Source organism: Anarhichas minor, unplaced genomic scaffold (genome assembly GCF_050575085.1).
Source record: "Anarhichas minor isolate MPS153535 unplaced genomic scaffold, ASM5057508v1 ptg000010l, whole genome shotgun sequence".
Classification (NCBI taxonomy): domain Eukaryota; kingdom Metazoa; phylum Chordata; class Actinopteri; order Perciformes; family Anarhichadidae; genus Anarhichas; species Anarhichas minor.
This window is the reverse complement of record NW_027466456.1, coordinates 508,971-525,193: the sequence shown is the minus strand read 5'-3', so window position 1 is coordinate 525,193 and position 16,223 is coordinate 508,971. Positions and strand designations below refer to the sequence as shown.

Below are 16,223 nucleotides of genomic sequence, written 5' to 3'. Positions count from 1 at the left end.
GCTCTTACATTCACCAAACTTCACTCTTTCATTCCTCTCTGTGTGCTGAAGGTTCACACAGAGGGGTTTGTTCACACATCACTCACACACTCATTCATACATTTATTAATACAACATGGAGAACAAGGATGTATTTGTGGCTGTTGACAGTATTTTCTGGTTTATGGAGTGATATAAAGAGATATCATAAATGTAAAAACCTTTGACTCTAATATGTCAACATGAAACAATCATTTTGAACCATGGCTTTATCAGATGTTCAGATTTATGTTCTGGAAATGTATGAAAATCAGCACATTTAATAAGAAAATGTCTCATTTTCATAATTAAACATAATATTTCTGAAAACTTGTAATACAAAAAGTAATTGTCTTATTGTAATCAACTGGGGAAGTTTCATGCTGATACGTTTTCAGACAATTCAAATAAAATATGACTTTATAGCTTTTAAGCTCATCTTTGAAGGATCTTTCATTTCATTAGTTTTACATAAAGCCTACAAAATCCCAATCTTCGAACTACAACTCCCACACACCCTTGCGTCCAAATCCTGCTGTCGACTGGTTGCTCTTCACCTCAACTCCATCATCCAGCTCTGTGAATGGCTCTTCAACCCTGTCAATCAAACGCAAGTAAACTCCGAACCAATCAGCTTGTAGCGTTCGTCTCCATATGTGGGCGGGGCCAACAACGCTGCTGCTCCCTTTACAAGCTTGTTTTTCCGGGATCATCGTTGCTGCTAACAACCTGCTGCTCGCGCACTAACGGGGTTCCCTCCCCAGCTGTGGTGTTCTGAGGATGAAGCCGAAGAGTCGACACTGACCCCCCCCCGCCACCACCACCAGCACCACCACCACCACTGGCCGGCTGCATGCTGCTCTCCTGACGCTTCGAGGTTTTGCAGTCTGGCCCTCCAGCCGCTGGCTGCGAATTAACTTCGCCCCCCCCCCCCCCCCTTTTAATATATTTATTTTATAAAGATGGCGGCGAGGGGGACACTGTGAACTAAATGACTGTCAGAAACATCGCCTCCATTTGTAATATGGTGAGTAAATCCTGCTGTGTGTGTGTGTATGTATGTGTGTTGCTATTGATTCGCCTGCAGCCGCTGTGTGTGTGGTGATGTCCATGGGTGAGTTTCCTCCCCCCCTTTGCAGCCAGACTCACTATGCATGGGGGGGGGGGCACAGTGAGTCTGGTCACTACTTGTACAACATGCACCCTTTATCTCGGTGCTCAGACGGGCCTGCATCACTGAAACCTTCCCTCCTTGTCGCGTTGACAGCGTGCACATCAGTGTGTAGCTGTCACCGGTGATTGACAGGTGGAGGAAGCTCATGTTGTGATTGCATAATCCGCTGCAGAGAGCCGGTGACAATGCATCCTGGTGGCAGAGAGCCGGGATGTCAAAAAAAGAAAAAAGCCTGCAGTGCAGGTTTTGCATTAATGGTTTTCCCAATAACCAAGAGTTATTTACCCAGCATCCCATGCGGTTAGTACAAGGTTTGGAATATGTGTGTTGTGAGCTTCACAGACACGTTGGTGAAGATAGACATCCTGAACAAAGTGTTAGGGCACAGCTGAAGACGAGTTAAAGTATGAATGGACTCAGTGTAGGTGGTAGTGTGACTTATAAGTTAATATTAAGGATGCACCAAGTACGGATCCGATACCAGCGTTTAACCAGACGGCAACCTCCGGTTCTGATGAGTGAAGTCGATGCTTCATGTGTTAAAGCTGCATTCTCTCTAGTGTCCACCAGGGGGCGACTCCTCTGGTTGTATAGAAGTCTATGAGAAAATGACTCTACTTCTCTCTTGATTTATTACCTCAGTAAACATTGTAAACATGAGTTTATGGTCTCAATCTCTAGTTTCAAGTCTTCTTCAATACAGCATGATGTTCATTTAGTACATGATGGTCCATTTAGAGTCAAACAGACCATAAAGCAGGGGATGCTTTAGGGCGGGGCTACACAGTGATTGACAGGTCTCTACCAGAGACTTATACGGCATCTCCACGTCACTCCTCCTCAGTCCAAATATGGTCACTTCCTGTTCACTGGTTGCAAAAAGAAAACAATCGTATTCCAAGACTGCGAAATCACAGAGGCTTCATAACGTCAGTCCACAAACCAATGTATGACGTCACAATGACTACGTCCTCTTCTTATACACAGTCTGTGGCTGCACTACAAGCACGGACGGCTCTGTGAACAAAGCACCAAGAAGCTGTGATAACAACACACACACAGGGACAGAGACTGTTCAGCCTCACCTTTTGTATTAACTTTATTTAATCAATGCAACCGTGAGAAACTTTCCTCCGGCTGGATTTGTCTACAAAGTACAAATTTTATGCTGAAGTTGTTCATGTTGGTTTATCTCTTTACTTTGCTCTCTCTATATATATATATATATATATATATATATATATATATATATATATATATATATATATATATATATATATATATATATATATATATATATATATATATATATATATATATATATATATATATATATATATGCACACTTAAATAGAGGAATGAAGGTCTTTGTCTGATCAATAGTGGAGACAGAGCTGGAGTTAAGTGGATATTAATTGTGAATATTTGGTGTTTTTTTCAGTCGTCTATTAACAATTTGTCATATTTTCTAATCATGTAAGAGATGAGTTATATCTGTAGACTGCACGTCTTTTATATCAGAGGAAGTTATTAGTGTTTAACATGATGAATGTCCTGGAAAGTGATTTCTAGAAAAGACTGAACTGATGATAGTAAACTGGATATCTTTGTTTTTTGGACTGTTTATTGGGTAAGACGATACATTTTGAAGACGTGATCTTGGGATCTGGGAGCTAATGAGCATTTTCCAAGAAAAAAGAGAGGCGGAATATTTGCTGCTTCCAGCTTCACACATTTTAAGGTTTGAAGCTTTTCTTTCTTTCTTTATGACCAAATTATACGTCACCTTGATCTGTGGACATTTTTTACTAGTTCCTGACATTTTATAAACAAGAAAATTAATGTTTTTATTGGGAAATGATTAATTGATTATGCACATTACAGTCCTAATTGGTAAAATATTCATATTAATGGTTTGATTTCAACCACATCACTCAGCTCTGCTGCAAACCAGAGACGCTTAACTATCGAACAACAACACACTGGCTGCACGGGACAAAAGACGTGTCCTTTCAGTCACAACACAGCTTTTATTGATGAAAAAACGAATCGATTAATTGAGAAAATAACCGACAGATTAATGGGTGATGTAGCAGCCCTAGTACAGCACATGGACTTGTGCTCGGAGGCGGTGAGCGAGACAAAGACGTATCCGCTGTCTGCTCTGACGGAGAGAAATGACATTGAAATTCAAAGCCTTCCTCAAAACTAAATCGTCTTCTGTGTTCGCTCAACAAAAGCTGTGGTTCTTTTGGAAAAGCTTTGAGCTCCGACGAGAGATAAGTGGTCTCTGCAATCAGCCGCACAATCCCCCCGACTTCTGACAGGAGTACCTATTTAGACCCTTTCTGCTTTGACAGGAAGGTTTGGGGTTGTTTTTTTTCTGGCAGGAAAAAGACGTCGAGACGAGCTACACGTCCTTTAGGAAACTGATATTGAAGTTTGACTGAGAGGATAATTTTATCAATTATACCGTCTGAAAGAGAGGCCTCTTCTTTTGGTTTGTGCTCCTTGACGACTCATTTCCATATTCATTTGACTGTATGAACATAGATTAGACTAAACAAAGTAGGCTTTCCTTTCTCTTCACAATAAAAGAGTGAACTGTGTTGTGTAAGATGATGGTGATGATTAAAAAAACAATAAAAACAACTTGTCTCTGGTCCTTCAGGGCACCAATGCCTCGGCTCTGGAGAAAGACATCGGCCCGGAGCAGTTCCCAATCAATGAGCACTACTTCGGATTGGTCAATGTGAGTATCACTAAATCCTCTCGTACGATAACAAAGAGCTTTTTGCCAAATACACACTGGTGTCGTTTGTCAGTGAGTCATGTCCTCTGCTGGATGGTTGGTACTGAAGGTACAGTCTGTGAGTGTGTTGGCCAATGTTAGAGATGTTCTGTTTCCTTAAAGTGGCGTTCACATAAACACAGATGTTTCTCAACGCCCCAGATTTCACGTCTGCCAAATGGATAAAAAACAATTGATCAGATCTATATTTTTCCACCTGCTAACGGAAAGTTACTGTGAAGAACTGAGCTGGTGGTGGTGACCCAAAACAGAGTTCTTCTTAATGCTCGTCATCGGTGCCACCGGGTCAGATTCAGATGAACTCATGCAGGTTCACCAGAAACTCCTTCAGCTCAGACTCCAGCAGAGATCGGTCCACCGTGGACAGACCCAGATCCTCCAGCAGAGATCGGTCCACCGTGGACGGACCCAGATCCTCCAGCAGAGACCGGTCCACCGTGGACGGACCCAGATCCTCCAGCAGAAAGCGGTCCACCGTGGACGGACCCAGATCCGGCTATACCTGCAGCCTTGGACCCGCTAGAAGGAAGGGAGGCACGGGAGAACCAGAACCAGGACTGAGAGGGGCAGACTGTCAGACCCTGCTGCAGTAAAATGAGAGGTTTTCTAAAGAGACTCTGACGCTCAAACACTTCCACTTTAGTCCACAGGGGGCAACAGAAGCAACGCTGAATAAAAGTTCCTGATTGTAACTTTAACAGATGATCTAAAAAGCAAAATGGACTGAATCGCCTTTTTGTCCTCCTCTTCTGTTGGTGTCTCCTCTTTCCTTTCCTTCCTCAGTTTGGGAACACGTGTTACTGTAACTCCGTGCTCCAGGCCCTCTACTTCTGCCGGCCTTTCCGGGAGAACGTGCTGTCGTACAAAGCCCAGCAGAAGAAGAAGGAGAACCTGCTCACATGCCTGGCTGACCTCTTCCACTCCATCACCACGCAGAAGAAGAAAGTGGGCGTCATCCCGCCCAAGAAGTTCATCTCCCGCCTACGGAAAGAGAACGGTGAGAGTTTTTACTAACACCAGAGCTCAACACTTTCCTAAACAGTGATTTTATGTGTTATGTTGTTTATCAGAAAAACTAAAAGCTTGGTGGCAGCAATAAATAGGCATTCATTTAATAGTTCAACACTTGTGCCTCTCGTTTAAATAATTGCTCTGATGCCCCTAAAAACTGCCGTACAATTATATGTTAATATTTTTATCAGTCTTGATTATAACGACCAAATATTCATTCATTTTTTTTGAATTTTAGCTTTTAAATGTCGGTTAGTTTACATAATGCCACTGTTGTTTTTTATAAAAAGTTAAAATAAAAACACACAAACGTTGAATTACGTTCTGTTAACTAAATGCTCGGGGGATTTATTTCTTTATTTCTATAGTCCAGGACATGTCAGTGATGAGCAAAAACATTGTTTTTTGAGTTTGTATTTGCCCCAAATATTTAAAAAATAACTCAAGCTGGTGGAAAATAGTAAAAAAAACACAATTAAGGAGCCGGGGCTTTAGATTGAACGCCTGATCTTATGCTGTAATGGGATCAAACGTTGTGGTTTTAATGGGTTTCAATCTGAACATTTTTGCCCTTAAGGAGCTAACTGTCTGTACTTTGGCTGCTCAGTTTATTACAGATTTATTATCGGAGCTGAGGTTCAACTTCCACAATAAAAAAATTAAACCAATGCCAAAATGTATGCAACACAGCCACAATGATGGAAAAATTAAAAAGCCAGAAATGTCCCGAGTGATGCATAAGAGTTAAACCTGGTGCAGCACAAAGCAACAACAACATTATTATTATTATTATTAACAGTCATCAAGAAAACTGAAGACGTGCTCTGTGCGTAACGTCATAATAAAACTGTTTGTACAGCACTTTCCATAAAAAGTTACAAAGTGCTTCTCAGTAAAACAAGGAATAAAAAACGAAAATTAAATCCGAAAGGTAAAAGATAAAAATGCTGATTAAATATTCAGTTAAGATAAAATGTTCGGGATTTTAAAGAGGATACTCACTTGATATAACAATTGTTTTGACATAACCGGAAAAGCTGCGGTGTACTTAAGAACATTAACGACGTGTGCATTACATGAACCAGTCCCAGGGTCCTGGTTCATGCTGCCTCACTGGAACGTTCTACTGCGACACGTGAACGGAACAGAGCCGTCGTTAATTCATTATCAGTTCCAGCTTTTGCAACTTTAATTGTGTCCCATGAAACGGGTCTATTGGTTGCTTTGGTGTCAGTGAATTTGCAACCCTACAGGTGTTTGTTTTTTTATTTCGTGTTGTGTCCACATGCATCATTGTGTTCGTAAACAATCAGAGAGCTCAGCAGCAGTGCTGGCTGTAATGCAGTCTGAATATCTGAGGTGAAGGGCAGGTGCATGCTGGAGGTTGTTCAGAGAGTAGAACTCACAGAGAGGCCGACTGTTCTCTGTCGTCCATATTGAGGAAGCTCTTTGTGTGAATGAACAATGGCATCTCTGTTGGGACCGAGCTTTGGCTCTCTCTCTCTCTTTCTCTTTCTCTTTCTCTCTTTCTCTTTCTCTCTCTCTCTCTCTTTCTCTCTCTCTTTCTCTTTCTCTCTCTCTTTCTCTTTCTCTTTCTCTCTCTCTTCTCAGTTCTCACCTTTCACGTTACAGGTCTGTCAAAACAGAAGTGTGTAATGATGGTGGTTTCATCGTCGCCTGTCGATTTCTTTTACCTGATCTGCAGTAAGACTCTTCTCAAGACGGGAATCATCAACTTCGTTAAAGCAGCCAGTTAGCTTAGCTTAGCCCAAAGCTAGAATAGCTCAGTCTGAAGGATAGACTGTCTGTAAGAAGTTGACGTAGTGGTCGTGGAGTCACCCATTGGTTTGTGGGTTTGACGTTTTGAAGCCTCGAATTCAGCAGTTTGGCAGTCGCCATTTTGTTTTTTTGCAGCCAGTGGACAAAAGTGAGCATATCTGGACTGAGGAGGAGTGACGTACGTCTCTGGTGACTCTAAATGGACCATTTGACTCTAAATGGACCATAAGTTACTAAATGAACATCATGCTGTATTGAAGAAGACTTGAAACTAGAGATTGAGACCATAAACTCATGTTTACAATGTTTACTGAGGTAATAAATCAAGAGAGAAGTAGAGTCATTTTCTCATAGACTTCTATACAACCAGAGGAGTCGCCCCCTGGTGGTCAGTAGCATCGGCTTCACTCTTCAGACCCGGAGGTTGACGCTAGTTCAGAAGGGAATAAAATCTGCCTACCAGCACCTCTGAAGCTCACTGATTTAACGCTGGTTTGTGTAATCTGTACAAAAAAAACCATTTAAAAAAAACAACAACTTAAGCATTTGACGTTGGGTTGAGTTGTGGACTGTTACTTGGCTGAGACTCCAGGAAGTCACCGATCACATTGAGGTATAACTTGTTTATCAGTCAGCTTTAGAGGTTCTGGTATTTGTTGCCATTGAAAGAACCTCGGCTAGCTGTTTCCACTTATTTCGAGTCTTTTTGCTAAGCTAAGCTAACCAGCTGCTATTTGTAGCCATGCGTGATAGTAGACTGAATATCTGCTGGTTTGTGGACTGTTGGTTGAATGTAAGAAGACATTTAAGACATCATCTTGGGCTGTGGAAAATCATAACAAGATGAATAATCCAGAAAATAATCGCCAGATTAATCGCTAATGAAATCAATCCTTGCGGCCCTACAGAAACATAAATATTGGAATCAGCATGGAAAGATAATCATAATTTAATGGCTGAGAACAAGATCAGTGGCCAAAAAACCCTCTTCTTTCCCGTAATTTTCTCCTCCATGAATTCTCTCCCTCCCCCCTTCATCTCTGCGTCTCCCCTCCAGATCTGTTCGACAACTACATGCAACAGGATGCCCACGAGTTCCTCAACTACCTGCTGAACACGGTGGCCGACATCCTGCAGGAGGAGAAGAAGCAGGAGAAGCAGAACGGGCGCCTCAAGAACAACGGCACCGCCGAGACCGAGACGGAGAACAAGTCGGAGCACAAGACGGAGCCCACGTGGGTTCACGACATCTTCCAAGGCACGCTGACCAACGAGACGCGCTGCCTCAACTGTGAAACGGTGTGTGGCTTTATTTTTGCCGATTGAGTTGTCTGTGTATTTACTGTCGTCTGTCCCTCCCTGTGTCCCCCCTGAATAAGATATCTGTCCTGAATAAGTCTGGAAAAGGGATTAGGGATGAAAAAAAAAAAAGGATGTAGTGATCACAGCCGGTGAGCTCGGACCACCCACTTTACGTTATTGCTGGCTGAGGCTTTGTCCTCACCGTTTTTACGGTGAGGACAGTGGGACGGGTTGCCTTGAACAACCCCTGCAAACACCAAGGCGCCGCAGTGCGCAGAGACAAAAGCTACTCAGTACAATCAGCATTTCAAAGACTGTGTGTGTGTGTGTGGGTGGGTGTCGGTCTGGGTGCTGGCTTGTCCTCACTGACCCGGTCAGAAGAGTATGTCATAGAAATAGAAAAGGAGTAGACATTTAACTGTATCCTGTGGTCATTTGACTTGTACAAAAAAAGAAAAAGGCATTTGTTGTTATTGTGACAATGCGTCAGTGTTGAAAGAGAGCGGATGCACTTTTGGAGACGGTTGGCTAGTTAGCTAGTTAGCTTGTCCTTCTCCAGAGCGACAAGGAGTGAGCGGAGGGACGGTTAGACCCAGCGCCAGCCTGCTATTCAGCTTGTTTTCTGTAATCGGTGTAGCATTAAAGCATGCGGGGAATTAGCAAGCTAGCTAACTAGTCAGCTGTCAGCTAGCTAGGTTGCTAATTCCATGCTTTAATGCTACACTGCTTACAGAAAACGAGTCGAACAAAGTTGTCACTCATCTGGCGACAGCAATGTGCTTTCCTACGATGTGACAAGAAACAAGAAAACTTTCGATTTTGTTTGCGAAACGCATGAAGATAGAAAATAATGGTCTTCATTTTTGTCTTTGGCAAGTGACCATGGTATCAGCGGGATAATACCCTTTGTTGTGTCCATTATCGGGGATTAATGGACGAAGTCTGACCATCTTTCTACGTTGATTTGAATGGGAATTTCCATTCTACTCTTATTTCATTTCTATGGAAAATGTTTAGTCACCTCAGTATCTCCTTATTTGACAGGTGAGCAGCAAAGATGAGGATTTTCTGGATCTTTCTGTGGATGTGGAGCAGAACACATCAATAACACACTGCCTCAGGTAGTATTCATTTATCATCTATTCAGTCACATGTTCCCTTTTGGTCTGAATGAGATTGAATAACCAAGCCTCCCGTGCTCTCCCCTCCAGGGACTTCAGTAACACGGAAACGTTGTGCAGTGAATACAAATACTACTGTGAGACGTGCTGCAGCAAGCAGGAAGCACAGAAGCGGTCAGTAAAGCACCGAGCTCAATAACAGTGTGATATATATCACCGTGCACTTCTCTGAGCATGTGCGCTTCTCTGCAGGATGCGCGTGAAGAAGCTTCCTATGATCCTGGCGCTTCACCTGAAGAGGTTTAAGTACATGGAGCAGCTGCACCGCTACACCAAGCTGTCCTACCGAGTGGTTTTCCCCCTAGAACTCCGTCTGTTCAACACGTCCGGGGATGCAGTCAACCTGGATCGCATGTACGACCTCGTGGCTGTGGTGGTTCACTGTGGCAGGTACAGCCCAAAATATGAGGCTCCAATATGAGTGATACCAACTAGCATGTAAAGACATATCGTAGACGTCACATGTGTTGAGGTCCATAAGAAACCGCTGGTTTTCTCTGTCTAAAAAAAACACAGGGGTCATTGATTCTAGTCATACCATGGTCTGGGTGAATACTCAATTCTGATTGGCTGCTTTCCATTGCATAAGAACCTAATGGGATGCTAATGATGTTCCAGGTATTAGCAAACCCTCAGGGTTTCCAGGGAAATGGAGTAAATGGATTGTGAAAAACTTTACATTTTTGTTGCAAAATGCATTAAAATATAAATGTATGCAAGGGACTGATGTATAAGCGGGATAGTGCCCTTCGAATTGTCCATTATCAAGAATTAATGGATGACACTGAGTCCAGAACTGTCCGACAAGCAGAGTTGACAGTTAGATGTCAGTCTGCATGAGAAAAACAGAAAGGATTTGGTTATTATAATCATCCGCTTATCCTGATCAATTTTACCGGGACAGAAGTGACCACCATAATCGGTTTCCACTGTATAATGAACATCTGTGTGGCAAACTGTGTTGTGCATCGATGATGTACAGATGACTTTGTCTGCTCCTGCAGGAAGTTAAGAAGGCTGGAGGTCAGTGTGGGAGTTTTGTGTGCGTTAGTCACTGTTTGTCTCTGTCTCCTCAGTGGCCCAAACAGAGGTCATTACATCACCATAGTGAAGAGTCATGGCTTCTGGCTGCTGTTTGATGACGACATTGTGGAGGTGCGTCACTCTCAACCTCCAGCGATGCTCCTTGACTCATCTGTTTGTACATTTGCTATTGTTTTTTTCCAGTAAACATCTTTTCTTGTGTCGTTCAGAAAATTGACGCCCAGGCCATCGAGGAGTTTTACGGGCTTACCTCAGACATCTCCAAGAACTCTGAGTCAGGATACATCCTCTTCTACCAGTCCAGGGAGTGACTGGACCTGGATCAGTGCCACAGGGGAAGAGTAAATAGGATGAGACCTTGTTTTGTTCTTTTTACCTTCAGCCTAACAGACTCCATCCTGCTCCCATTCTCCAAGTCAGACCTCTCTGATGTGCCAATCCTCTTTCCCATCTCTCTGTAATTTGCTCCTTGCCTTTTAGTCACCTGCATCTGGACTGCACTTTAAAATCGAAAGCAAAAAAATAAATGACCGGAACAAAAAACGGAGGCCCACGCGCTCGGTGTCGACTGGTGGGAGAAGCCTGCAGAGATGATTGACTACCAGGGACGTGATGGGAGGAGAAGGGTCTGGTGCACAGTCTGTTGTTGTTTGTCATTTATATGTAGATACGGTCTTCTTCCATGATGTGTCACCCCCTCGTTAAAGGACCAGTGTGTAGGATTTAGTGGCGTCCAGCGGTAAAGGTGCAACGGATCATAATACTCACGGTTCGGATCAGCACAAAAGAAAAAAAGGGAGCAAACAACTTTTAGAGATCGCTGATACTAATTGCAGATCATTGATGATCCATTTTAACAGATAGAGATCCCTTTGTTGATGGATTATAGCAGCTAGTCTACCCATCCCAAAAATCATTTCAACTGCTCTGAAGTCAGTAAACCATCAAAAATACTAAATGTTTTACTTTGTTATAGTGTTTGTTCTCTTTGTGTAAAGGCTTTTAATGTTAGCCAAACATCAACTAGTGTTTGAAACGCCCTAGCTTACTTATTTTTGTAATGCTAAATATGAAGAAAATATATATACATTAGACCACGCCCACTTAGGAGGCAGGAAGTGTGTACCAGTTGGCGCAGCTCGTAATGCATCATCTTTGTTATCGAGCGTCTTCGTTGCAACCAACCAAATACCCCTCCGCTCACTTTATAAACAAGTAGAGAACTACGGTGGCCTTCAGGGAACATAAAAACGTGAAAGGCTCTCTCTAAAGCCAGTGTTTGTAGTGTCTGCTCTGGGCCACAGTAGAAACATGGCAGACTCTGCCTTTCACTACCTACATAAACATGAAGGGCTCGTTCTACGAATTCTACTCAGTGAAAATGATTCTTAGTTTCAGATGGTTATATGCCAACGAAAACATAGTTATGATAAATATATTCCATTTCTGCCAGTCGAGCAATCCTACACACTGGCCCTTTAAATCCTTTCATTAATGCTATTTCCCCATCCAGTCCTTTGATCTGTTCATGTCCCTGGTGGATGATGCATGAGAGGTGGATGATGTTGGAAACAAACGCTGTATAATAAGGCGTAGAGAGAGATTTCATGCATTTTGTTGAAGCAATATCTGAGCATTAATAAGAGAGAAGTCACAAGCTGAAAACTACCTGAACTTTAACTGTTGACAGTATGAAGGTTGTTTTTGTCCCGTAGAGAACCACTCCGAGCTGTCCGCCCGTCTGTCTGTGACGGCTCATGTCAGTCTAACCTCATGTGATCAACTCTTTAATCCAGCCGAGCTAAATGCTCTTAACACGTCACATGACAGGAAGTCCTGCTGTTTTCTCTGTCGTATGGATCTCCATTCAAAACCAGCTAAATCTTTGTTATTTTTATTCTAATAGAAAACCAATATTTATTGTACTTAACATATTTATTACTGTTATTTGTAATGCAGATAGATAATGAAGGTGTGTGTGTGTGTGTGTGTGTAATATGGCTCTTTTGAAAGCTTTTGTATGTTAGGGCTGGGGCTGGGTATGGTTTTAACAATTACAATACCAGTACCCAAAACCAGTGCCCGTAACGTTCACTACCATCACAGACTGTATGGGTTGTAGCTACGTCAGTGGTCGCCCAATCACATTAAATCAAAGAACTCTAGCGATGATTGACGGTTAGCAAAAAATTTTCTAGATCTGGGTTCAAAAAGCAGGTATCCTCTGACTGGAGAAGTTTGGATACTTCTTGGTTGGCACTGGTTTATTGTACCGACACCCAGCCCTAGTTAAGACCCGAATGTCTAAGCCGAAGGACATGGAGTGTGTAATACACCTCTTGAAAGGAAGGCTAAAAAGGGGGAAAAAATGGTTTTATCACTTTAATTTTGTAGTTTGCATGTCAAATATAAAGACTAGACATATTAAAGGGAGAGTGTGCGGAATTTTGTGCCATCTAGTGCTCACCCCTCTCTCTTCGAGACTGTGGTAACATGAGCCGCCGAGTGCATAACCATGGTAATGGCGTAACGGCATCCATACCATAATAACACTACTTTAGGAGCTACGGAAGTCAGATGGCGGCTGGCTGTACCGCGGGTTTAGCGCTCTTAAGGCTCACGTTACCGCAGTTTAACAAGCGTGTCGGAGAACTACGGTGGCCTTCAGGGAACAAAAAAACACAGAGACTCTGGTTTGTCCGTTCTGGGCTACTGTAGAAACATGGCGGTGCAACATGGCGGACTCCGCCTCGCCCTCCCTACGTAGATATACGAAGAACTCATTCTAACCCTAACGAAAACACAATGAAAACAGTTGTGAATATTATATTCCACTTCTTCTCCAACTAAATCCTTCACAATGGCCCTTTCACGTGATGCGAGTGAGACGGACCTGCCTAATGTTTCGATTGACATGAAAAAGTGAAAACTGTGCAATAAGAGGAGAAGTTTTCAGTGAAACTAATATAAAGTACATTTAAATGTTAGCAGTAGATGTGTTTCTGAGCGGTTGATCTTTTTCCCAGTTGTTTGTGATATCAAAGTACCCCCCCCCCCCCCCCCCCTTTTTTTGTGTGTGTGACCTTACCCGGCAACGTCCTTTATTTTCTTCCATTCCCATGTTGAACTCCAGCTTTTTAGTTTTCTCTTGGTTTGTCTCTGACTTTGATGATGTAAAATTGTGTGTGTCTTATGTAACACATTGGAATCCTAAATTCGAGCTCCAGTGTTGGTTCATACGATATCTCTTGAACTGTAGATGTGTTTATTTCCTCTTCGGCCCTCGGGGGGGGGGGGGGTGTTGCCGTTCCCTGTAGAATAGTGCCACATCAAACAAGTTGTTTTCATGTGAAAGACATTCCTGTTTGGATTACCATTTCAAATGCATCTCATTATAAATAAGTGGTAGGAATAAGGAGAAGAAGTCCCCAATGGGACATTATTTTGGAAAAATATGTACGGTAGTCAATGGTGAGGAGAAATCTTTTTTTTTTTTTTTATCCTGTTTGAGTTGTGCCATGAATTGCACACATGATTATCAATTTAAGAAAAAAAAATTGCAAGCATGGTTTGTCTCATAATTTTGCACGTCAAGAAAGTGTAAAATAAACAGTGAAAATCTGTAATTAGAAAGACTGCACACACAAATGTGGTGTAAGCGACGTCATAGATTTGTCATAGTATTGTTTAGTTTTGCGTGAAACCAATCAGTGAACTATACGACTATACTGTACGACACCAACACGGCTGTTGGCGTGGCTTGCTCGCTAGCTAACGTAGCTATGTTCTACGCAAAAATGTAACGTTTTCTTACCTGTGTTTTTTTATCCAGCGACTCTTTTTATCAGATGGGAAGAGAAAGAACGAGTGAGAACATCCTGGTACCAAACACATCATAGCTTCAGAGAGAGACACTTTTCTATTTACGTATTTTCAGGCAACAGTTTTACGACTTTCTTGACGTGCAAAATTATCTTTTTAATAAACAAACATATCTGTCATTCATGGCACAATTCAAACGGGATCAAAATCTTGCCGTTGAGTACCGTACATATTTATTCTGAAATCCGGTCCCATGGTGGTCCACTTTAAGGGGCGGGGCTTAACCTCAACCGGATTCATATGCTGTTGTTTGGTGTCTGTGTCTATTCGGCAGAATTTGAAGTGAGAATAGTGAATCTCCATTTAGTCTGTCGCTGGGTGAAGTCACGAGGAAAACGTGCCAAACACGGAGTCGATACCGACTTTAAAAACATTATTTTTCTTTGTAAAGATGCAACTGTACATTTATATTATGTAAGAAAAGAAAAACACTTCTGGAAATAGGAAAATATTTTTTTAAAGTGAAGATCTTAAATTTGAAAGACACTCGTGGCAAAGACTTTAAGCTTAACGCCGACCGTTATTGAAACCCTGCTAAGAAATACTGTGCTGTTTTACAATCACTCGACTACATGATCAGATTCGTCACCATCTGGCATATTATAGCTTCTTTTATTTTTATTATTTCTGGGTTGAACTGAGCCAGGATAGGAAACGGTAGCAGGACTAGTTTAGGCCCGGGACGTTGATCTACCATTAACACTTATGCACGCGCCCTCACTGAGGTGCTCAGTCGTTGCACTTGGTCTGATGCGTCTGACTGTGACTGAGGCCGTAAACTGAAAGTGCACTTTAACAGTGATGAGCTTCAATGCTTTAACATGAAGAACCACAGTCTGAACGCACTCATTTTGAGTTATTTTCTTCTTCTGTTCAATAAAATGACTCTCGACTAACTTGCTGGAGTGTTTGTTGTTATTTCCCCACTGCTAATTAATATTAATATTATTATTATCGATTATTATCTCGTGAATATGCAACTTGTGACGGCTTTTCAGAGCGGGGAGACACTACAGGTGAAATATTTTAACTAATGGATATCACCATTAAACTTTCTTAGTTCATTACTCACATTAAGATGATTATGTTTTGTATTACAAGTTTTCTGACATTTTATGTTGAAATATGCAAATGAGGCATTATCTTATGTGCTATTTTCCATATATTTTCAGAACATAAATGTGAATGTTGGATAAAGGTTCACTGTTCTTGTTTCATGTTGTTGACATATTAGAGTCAAAGGTTTTTACATTTATGATATCTCTTTGTATCACTCCATGAATCAGAAAATACTGTCAACAGACATAACAAAATACATTTTCTCCATGTTTTTATTACTATAAATAAGTCTGTGAGTGGTGTGTGAACAAACCCCTCTGTGTGAACCTTCAGCACACAGAGAGGAATGAACGAGTGAAGTTTGGTGAATGTAAGAGCTGCTGAAGTGGAGATTCATCATCAGTCTGAGAACAAACTCATTTAGAGGAAACGTCCTTTAAAGAGATGTAACTTTTATAATGGTAAAGATATGATGGCTGAAAATAGTTTTACAGTTTTAAATTTGTTTTAATTTTCTCAGCTTTGAGCAGCTCTTCCATTTCCACTGTGCATTGCATTGTGGGGGAATAGTGTGCATCAACAACACATTCAAAAATCAAGCGTACTTTAGAATGCATACAGTTTCTTTTAAATATATATCTATATATATATACTTTATTTGGTCAATTACCAGTGTGATGACACTATACTGAGAACCATAACAACAACTTCTTTGAAGGAGGATGTTCCCTGAGACCATTAATATTATACCACCGCTTTCTCAGAAAGAAAGATTATCAAGACTCCTCGTCACCTCTCCGGCATCCAAGTGTGTCCAGAAAGCTGAGACTAAAAAAATGAACCTTCCTGTTTGTTTTTGGTTTTCACTGAAAATTAGACAGCACGTCCATCTTTACAGCTATCAGCTTCGTGTCCTCTCCGTCACCCTGAAACCTCAGCTAATCCCCCAGGAGCCGCCAGT

The 16,223-nt window shown here is 41.8% G+C and overlaps 1 protein-coding gene across 1 annotated transcript; it reads left to right on the top strand.

Annotated features, from left to right (window-relative positions):
* Window positions 1–721: 721 nt before the first annotated feature.
* usp46 (ubiquitin specific peptidase 46) lies at window positions 722–15,100 on the top strand. Its single transcript, XM_076087343.1, has 9 exons — window positions 722–1,045; window positions 3,864–3,944; window positions 4,788–5,001; window positions 7,852–8,093; window positions 9,141–9,217; window positions 9,308–9,391; window positions 9,470–9,667; window positions 10,354–10,432; window positions 10,531–15,100. The coding sequence occupies exons 1-9, from the start codon at window positions 1,010–1,012 to the stop codon at window positions 10,630–10,632; spliced, it is 1,113 nt and encodes a 370-aa protein (XP_075943458.1). The 5' UTR covers window positions 722–1,009; the 3' UTR covers window positions 10,633–15,100.
* The last annotated feature ends 1,123 nt before the right edge of the window (window positions 15,101–16,223 follow it).

Excerpts from the sequence above, each read along its gene's own strand:
- usp46 (XM_076087343.1), top strand. The coding sequence starts at position 1,010 with ATGACTGTCAGAAACATCGCCTCCATTTGTAATATG. Across the intron at positions 9,218-9,307 it reads TCAATAACACACTGCCTCAG|GGACTTCAGTAACACGGAAA; the intron begins GTAGTATTCATT and ends TCTCCCCTCCAG. Across the intron at positions 9,392-9,469 it reads AAGCAGGAAGCACAGAAGCG|GATGCGCGTGAAGAAGCTTC; the intron begins GTCAGTAAAGCA and ends GCTTCTCTGCAG.